At 40.6% G+C, this 8,913-nt stretch overlaps 1 protein-coding gene across 3 annotated transcripts in view; it reads left to right on the plus strand.

Moving 5' to 3' along the window:
• Positions 1 to 8,913, plus strand: part of FBF1 (Fas binding factor 1) — a 1,798,645-nt gene that overhangs the window by 1,260,879 nt on the left and 528,853 nt on the right. For all 3 annotated transcript variants that reach the window (XM_044090504.1, XM_044090506.1, XM_044090505.1), the window contains one exon: positions 7,949 to 8,071. In XM_044090504.1, the coding sequence (XP_043946439.1) occupies positions 7,949 to 8,071 (123 nt within the window). The remainder of the gene's footprint in view (positions 1 to 7,948; positions 8,072 to 8,913) is intronic.

The following is an 8,913-nucleotide window of genomic DNA, read 5'->3' on the forward strand; positions in this document are numbered from 1 at the left end:
CGGCAGGAGGAGGTGGGTTTGCTCTTGCTTACCTAGATGATATTGCCATCTACAGCCATTCCTGGCCAGAGCACCTTCAGAATGTCAGGGAGGTGCTGGACAGACTACAGAGGGCAGGGTTGATGATTAAGCCAAGCAAATGTTAGGTGGGTATGGCAGAGGTCTCCTACCTAAGACATAGAGTGGGGAGTGGTAAGATAAGGCCATAACCTGCCAAAGTGGAAGCCATTCAGGCATGGCCTGCACCTGTTACTAAAAAGCAGGTGAGGGCATTTTGAGGGACAGCAGGGTACTACAGAAAGTTAATCCCCAGTTATAGTACCATCGCTGCTCCCCTCACAGACCTGACAAGGAAGAACAGGCCAGATAAGGTAGTGTGGACCCCAGCATGTGAGCATGCATTCCAGAAGCTTAAAGCAGCTTTGGAAGGACCCCCTGTGTTATCCAGTCCAGATTACAGCAAATAATTTGTTGTGCAGGTGGATGCTTCAAACCATGGGGTGGGGGCTGTACTTAGCCAGATTTCTTAGAGGAGGAAGAGCACCCAATGGTTTATCTCAGTCGTAAGCTCCAACCCAGGGAGAAATGCTATGCAACTGTAGAAAAGGAATGTCTAGCCATAGTGTGGGCACTGCAGAAACTTCAACCTTATCTGTCTGGAAGGAAATTCACTGTTATGATTGATCACAACCCCCTAACATGGTTAAACAGAGCCAGCCAGCAAAATGCCAAGTTGCTAAGATGGAGCTTGGGGTTGGAAGCATATGATATGTCCGTGCAGCACCACAGTGGGATTAGCAATGTCAATGCAGATGGGCTCTCAAGACAGGGAATAGGGTAATGTATACTCAGATAGACCTAACTTCCTCAAGCAGTGTTTCTAAAGGGTCACTTGAAAAACTAGCTTGAGTTCTCCATGGGGGGAGATATGTGAAGATTGGGTGAAGATAGGTGAAGGCTGTCAGCCTAGCCAGATAGAATTTTGGAGATAATTCTGTCATCTGTAAATATTAATGTAAACCACAGGTTTGTGTCTTAAATGGTAAAAATAGTGTTACATGTGGAACTGAAAAAAATGTAACAGTGCACTCTACTGACCAAGTAAAGCAAGTTGTGACACTTTGATCTAAACATGGCTCCGGCTGGTCCAGATGAAAGAATTCTTGCTATTGTTTTAAGGCCAGAGTTAATGGCCAGAATTTGCATGCATAAATGTCCTTTATTGCTCTGGTTTCTGCCCAAAGGTGAAGAATGTAAATGTAGTTTCTGTTAACCTGGGAACCCAGGCAAGTGTGAAGAATGACGTAATGTGAACCAGGAATGTGATTTTAAAAGCAGAGAGAATCAGAGAGCTTGAAACATTTTTGTCTTGACCATCCAACTCAGCACTGCCTTTGCTCTATATGTAAGTTTATCTTTGACTTGTGTTTTCTCTTAGAAATAGCTAGAAACTAGAAAGAATAGACTGTTTTTTCTGTGATGTCAGAACTGTACTACTGAATTATTTTATGTATTTCTCTGTGATCTCTGAACTCTTGACTAGCACTGTGTAGTAAAAAGTATTGTCTTTTGTTTTGACTATGTGTTATTAAATATTTTTAACTGTGGCTGTTTTTGAAGAGATAATTTAAGCTGTTTGGAGTACTTGCATGCCTTTAGTAAAATTGTACAAAGCCACTCTTAATAGCTTTAGCCCTGGGCTATACTACCAATTGGATAGTAATATTGCACAGTAATAATTGGACACCTTTTAAGGGCCTTTGTGTAGCTGATAAATATCAGTGGGTGGTGGCAGCTGGTACTACCGTATAGTCTGAGAAAAGGGGGCACAGCTCGAGAACCTGTGCCAGCCTTCTCCAGGAGTGTCTGTGTGGTTGTATAAACTCTTCTCGAAGTATGTGTGTGTGTGTGTGTCAGCTACTTGGGCCAGGGACATGAAGCACTGGTTGGACAACGAGGGTGCTGGAGGTTTTAGCTTGCCCACTAGGCTGAGATTTGGACCCTATAGCTGTGCCAGTGGGGAGTCTTATTGGGGACCTGGAGAGCAAGGGAGAGACCAGCCCCGGACTGACTGTGATCTCTCTGTGCAAAGGGAAATTGTACATTACTGTGTGTATTTGTTATCCTTTCCTCCTATATGAGACGCCCCTCACTGGTGTTAATGGTGAGGATTGAGGCTCCTTGATTGCTGGGCCACGGCATGGGCATCACACCTCCATTCAAAGAACCAATCGAACCTTGGAATTTGACACTAGTTCTGCAGTCATTGACTCAATCCCCTTTCGAACCTACTGCCACTTGTGACATAAAATTTTTATCCTGGAAATCCTTATTCATGGTACCTATTACCTCAGCAAGACAAATTTCTGAACTACAAACCTTATGCATAAAGCGTCCCTACATGGTCTTTCCTAAGGGCAGAGTATCACTCCGGACTAATCCCTCCTTTTTGCCCAAAGTTATTTCAGAATTCACCATTAATCAAACAATCGACCTGCTGGTCTTTTTCCCCAATTTTCCTAATAAAGGAGGGTACTGCCTGCATTTATTGGATGTACATAGACAATTACGATTCTACTTAGACAGAACTAAATCACTACGAAAATCTGACCAGTTATTTTTATCCTATTCCCAGACGAAATATTGGAAAATCTGTTTCTAAGGTGACTCTTTCTAAATTGTTGAGGAATTGTATATACTTTACATATCAACAAAACAAAATTCCTCTACCAACTAAAGTCAAGGCACATTCAACCAGATCAGTGGCATGATCTGTTGCCTTTCATTCTAGGGCCTCCATGGATGACATCTGTGCAGCAGCTGCATGGGTTACTCCTCATACCTGTATCACTCATTGCAAATTGGACTTGGTCTCCAGGGGAGGAGCATCCTTTGGTTCAGTGGTGCACAGGAACATCCTTCCATAGGGCTACCAAGGACATTAAGTAGCTAGGGACTCTGTCCCATCAGTAATGAATGAATGAAGATTTACATCATCAGATAAAGAAGTTATGTTCTTACCATAACGTTCCGTCTGTGTTGTTGATCATCATTCATTCATTACATCCCACCTTCCTTCCCCCTCCATAAGTTCCTGGAGGTTTGGATTTGGTCCAAATCCCCCTTTTTTTTTCAGGGAAATTATTCAGAAAAAGCCTCCACTTTCTCTCCTACAGACAAATTTGATCTGAGGTAACAGGGAGAAGGGGACACTATGGGTAATCTTAGCTCGAGAATTTTTTTTGGCTGGTGCGAGCTTGTTGTAAAGGCCGACTTGGTTTCGAGGACGGAACCGACACCCATCAGTAATGAATGAAGATCAACAACACAGACGGAACATTATGGTAAGAACATAACTTCTTTTTAGTGGGTCAGTGCAGTACTGCAACAGTGATATAGAAGGACATAGTACAGTTGTATAAAATCTTACCATAACAGTAGATGTTCTTCTCTTCACTGTTGCAATATTCTTCACTATAGGTATCTCCTGCCTAAGGTAGCCCAATGCTCTGCTAACATACCAAAGCCTTATGATCTTGTATGCACTGTACATTACTTATATACTCCTAACATTGGATGTAGTTCATTCTGGCTTGCATTTTAATATTGATGTGACTTTTAGAACATTAAATACAACTCTGTTCATAGAGTACAGTATCCTTACTGTTCTTACTGAGTGCACTCGCACATTGTTTTTATGACTGTATTTTTTAACTGCAGTGCTTTTATGACTGTATTTTTTAACTGCAGTGTTTCTTTAAACATTTTATTGTGTGACTGAGCTATTTAATTATTTTATTGTTCACCCAATCATGTCTATTTTTTGGAGTATTTAAATCTTGTCAGTTGAGTGTATGTTTATTCTGATGAAGTCTCCAGTGGAGGGCCGAAAGTGCTAAATCTACTTTTTAAAGTTTAAATAAATTGGTGAAAGAAACAGCATTTTGGTCTTTGGTGTGGCTGCCTGCCTGGGCATTTCAATTTTGGTTTCTACACTGGATGTAGGGCATAAACGTGATGTACGGATGCAGTTACCCAAAACTGAATTGAACAGTCTCCACAGGACTAAGGAATCCATGCACATCCAGAAAAAAAAATGCCGAAGAAGAGGGGGAGACCCACAGCCAGAAGGAAATCCAAAACAAAAACCATAACAAACAAGAGGGGATTGGAGGGAGGGAATGAATACTGCAACAGTGAAGAGAAGGACATCTACTGTTATGGTAAGATTTTATCTAACTGTATTATGCCCTTCTGTATCACTGTTGCAGTATTCTTTACTATAGGGAGAGTAAAGAAGCTCAAGAAACAGAATGAGAGGTGGAAGGCTAAGAAGAGCCCTCAACAAACCCATACAAAATGTCTCTAGCAAAACGTCCTCTGACCCTTAAACCATATCCAACTTATAATGCTTAGTCATTGTGTGCACGGAAGACCAAGTAGCAGCTTCAGGGATGAAATTGATGTCCAGCCCCTTGAAAGCATCAGAAGAGGCAACAGCCGTAGTGGAATTAGCTCTTACAGAAGTAGACAAAGATTTGCCATGAAAAGAATAACAAAAAGAAATGATGTTAGATATCCAGGAGGAGATGGTTTGCTTAGAAACAGCCAAACCCAATGTCCTGGAATGAAAAGAAACAAAAAGCTGGTAAGACTTATGAATGGCATTAGTTTTATCCAAAAAGTACCTGAGCTGTCTATGGAAGTCCAAGGTATGCAAGACCCTCTCACTAGCAGGCTGAGGAGAAGGGAAAAGGAAGAGAGTTGTACCGACTGATTAAAGGACAACATATTTACTACCTTGGGCATAAAAAGAAGGATGAGTATGAAGGGACACCCTGTCCCTGTCAAAAACCAAATAAAGAGGAATAGCCATAATGGCCTGAAGCTCAGAAACCCACCACACAGAAGTAAGAGCCAGCAACAAGACAGTCTTCCATGTACAATGTTGCAAAGAATTAGAATCTGCAGGCTGAAGAGCCGAGTCAATTTTTCTAAAACAAAATTAAGGTCCCAAGGAGGCAAAATGGGTTTCCATGGAGGCCTAAGATGCAGGATGCCAGTAAGAAATTGTTTGACCTCAAAACGAGAAGCCAAGGGAGGACTCAAGGGCAGACAAACAGAAATGGCTGACAAATGGGCCTTCATAGAAGAATAGGCCAAGTCAGACTGGAGCAACTCACACAAATAAGAGAGCGTCACAGGGACCGCCAATAAAAAAGGGTCCTGGTTACGAGCATAGCACCAGACAGAAAATCTTTTCCATTTGGATATATAAGACTTTCTGGTTGAGGTTTTCCTTGCCTCCTGTAAAACCAGAAGCATATTCTCAGAAAAGAGGTGCCTGAAAGGGATCAAAACCCTATTGCCCACAGTGTCAGTTGAAGAGTGGACAAGTGAGGATGGATAAGTGACCCCTTCTTCTGTGTGAAAAAGCCCAAAGAAAAGAAAAAAAAAACAACCCCATGGGACACTTATCTGACAGCTAAGTATTCAGCACAGCAACAAGGTGTTCAGACCGATGAGTAAGAATGGCTGCAAAGAAGTTACGGGTAACTGCATCTGTATGTCACTTTTATGTCCTACATCCTGTGCAAGGAGCGTATGTGTGACGTATGGCCCATATAAGATCATAAGGCTTTGGTATACTGGCTGAGCATCGGGATGCCCTAGGTGGGAGCTCGCTATAGTAAAGAATACAGTGATATAGAAGAACATCATAAAAATCTTCCACTGTCATTTAAAAAAATATGATTCATTGCAACTGGAATTTCCTGGATTTCAGTGGTTCCTTTTGTTCTTCCAACATTGGAAGATGTATTTATTACACCCAGTAACTTGTCTGATAGCTAGCCTGCTGGCCCTAAATAGGGAGAAAAAAATTGTATAAAATTCCTCAGTCTTATAAATTTTAATTTTCTAACCCCAGATCATACCCAGCTGATGCAGTGAGTTTCTCATATTTTTCAGCCTTCTTTCTCCACATTTGTCAAGGGTATTTACAGCTACCTCTGCAGCATTTTACAAAAAGAAAAATAAGCAAATACACCAAACCGCTGGTGAGCAGACCTTTATAAAAGCTATGGAAAGGTTCTCAAAAAAGAAAGGTGGAGTCTCCTAGAAACAAGGCCGGTCTAAAATGTCTGAAAGACTATCTACAGAGTCCTCCACCCATCCTGGCAAGCCTTTAACTCTTCCCAAAAATCTGATTCTTTGGTAATGGTTAGTGTCAGACAATTGGGTGCTGACAGTGATTCATCAGGGATATATATGGTAGTGCAAATATTTTCTTTATTAGGGAGTTTCCTGTTCATCTGTCATATCAAACTGCTTTTTCCTCCTATTGTTCAGCATCTGCTAGCTTGAGGTTATAGAAGCTGTCCCTTCTTCCTGGAAATGAGAAGGTTTTTATTCAAGAATGTTTCTGGTGACAAAAAGAGGCCTTATGGAGAACAATCCTAGATCTTTCCTTATTAAACCAGTTTGTAAAAATTCCAGTGTTTAAAATGTTTACCTTTCATGATCTGTTACCTTTCATTCCCCAATTGTTTTAGTTACCCTAGATTTAAAAGACGCTTAACATCACATACTTATAGCACCAGATTTCAAAGGTTTCTTAACATTTTGTGTGTCTGGATCATGCTTTCAGTTCTCTGCATTACCCTTTGGGTTATCCACTTCTCAAAGGTATTCAGAGAGTGTCTAGCTCTAGTGATAGCCTGCTGCAGCTTGTAAGGTATTCACGTTTTCCTTATTTAGATGTCTTGCTTAAGTTTGCAGAATCTTTTTCAAACTGTCAGGAGTCTCTCACCTGGGTGAGAGATCTCCTGTAGAGACTGAAATTTCAGTAGAACATGCAAAAGTCTTGTTTGACTCCTTCTCACAGGATGTTTTTCCATGGGTTTCTCCCAGATACCTCAGTTTAAATAGTTTTTCTTCCACAGGCAAAAGTAGATATATACCTATATCTATTCCTGTGTTCTTTTTTCACTCAGACCAAGCAAGGGGAATTTCTCAGGATGTTAGGATTCATGGCATTCATGATTCTCATGATTCCTTTAGCCAGGCTCCACATTAGAAAAAAAATCAATGGTATCTAAAATCAGTACGGTCCCAACATCAACATCCTCTGACATTCCAGATTCCTGTTTTGGGATTTGTGAAAAGGGAGCAATTTTTGTGACAAAGCCATTTTTATGTCAATCCAGGTCTCTCATTTCTCAATCCAGCTTCAGCAGTTGTTGACAACCGATGCCGCATACTTTGCTTGGGGAGTAGTGCTTATGGAGGCAAAAGTGGTGTCCTGTTGTCAGAGCTGATGCAGCCTTCATAGTGTTGTCAGTCAGTCCAAAGCCAGGGCTAAAAAAGCCAGAAGTTAAGTACCCCATTGGGGAACTATGTTTTTAGATCATTGTTAAAATTATTGTGAGAGGTTGGTGGCTAAGATGAATGCTTAGATTGTGGGCAACAAATCCCTCATTGGGCCCTTCTGTACTTTGACTTCTTTGCCAAGGCCCAGAGCACAAAGTGCCCAAGTATCTCCAGTGTGCTGATTTCAACTACAGAATGATTTAGTGTAGGGTAGAATCACTGGATATGTTTTTAGAGAGTAAGAGAGATGATCGGGGCCCATGCACATTGTAGTGTCGGCCAGAAAATGCATTTTTGGAGAGCTTCACATTCATTCATTTTTTTGCTGTCCATCTTGAACCTAGATTAAGGTAAATTTCTTTCTAACCTTAATCCTGTCACGAAGCAACTTGAACATCAAGTAAAAATATGTAAGCAAGTTTTAAATAAGCAATGTTTATTAGATTGTTTTAGAATTAATACTGCTTCCATGTTGTTGATTCTGTTCATTTTTTAAAAGTGTGTATCCTATTTCATGCATGATTTGTATGTCTGCATAACTTTTCAGTTTTTTATGATTGTGTTATGTGTATCTTAGGAACGTTGGCGAGTAACAGCAGAGCAGTCTAAAGTGGAAAGTATGCAGAGGTCACTTGAGGAAGAACGCAGAGTTATGAATCAGCAGCTTACTATAGAAAGAGATGAGTTAGAGAGGGCAAAGGTAAGATGTTGCACTATTTTTAGCTCTGAAACTGTTTTTGCAAAGAAGCCCTGAGCTTATATTCAGATCAAAATATTTTCAGGGCTGTAAAAAGAAAGCACTTAACACAGTAGTTATACACTAGTTATAATGCTGTTTTTGCTGACATAGTCTTTAGTTCCTGAAAAGTCCCTACATGGGAGTGCAAGTATGCTCTTTCTCATCAGTTTATTGCTGGTTTAGGGGTAGTTTGGCCCTACACATTCCTACATGTGTTTTACAGTCCTATTTTAGTCACCATTGTATTAAACTATGACTGAACTATTGTGTGCCCTTTGAACAATAGAGCAATATTAGGAGTTGATGTTAATTAAGCAGCAGTATGTAAACAGATTTGGATTAGTGGACTTTGTTCATATCACAAGATGGTGTTCTCTAACTGCGTGATGGATAAATCCACCCAGGATACACAGAAGTGCCTCCTTTTGTCTATATTTTGGTAGCTGGTGTAATATGTATTTGAAATGTCTGCTTATTAAGCTGAATGCTTTAGGGCACAGTTAGACACTCTGGTTAATGCTGTACTGATGAGCCAGATAAGGACACATCATATCTCTGTATTGGAGGCTGCAAACACATAAGAGGCTTCTTATTAAGCTGAATGTTTCGGAACTCATCTTGACTTGCCATTTATACTGTGTTTAAGATGTCACGTAAAGATAAAATATGCCTTTAGCTTTTACAGTCTGGATTCTTGGCCTGAGTGCATTATTAAAATTAAGTCTCTGTCTTTGGAGCCACTGAGGTATAACGCTATTCTTTTCTTAGGAGAAATCTGCATATCCGTTGTGATGCCTTGACAA

Source organism: Protopterus annectens, chromosome 12.part0 (genome assembly GCF_019279795.1).
Source record: "Protopterus annectens isolate FY-2018-M chromosome 12.part0, PAN1.0, whole genome shotgun sequence".
NCBI classification, from domain to species: Eukaryota; Metazoa; Chordata; order Ceratodontiformes; family Protopteridae; genus Protopterus; species Protopterus annectens.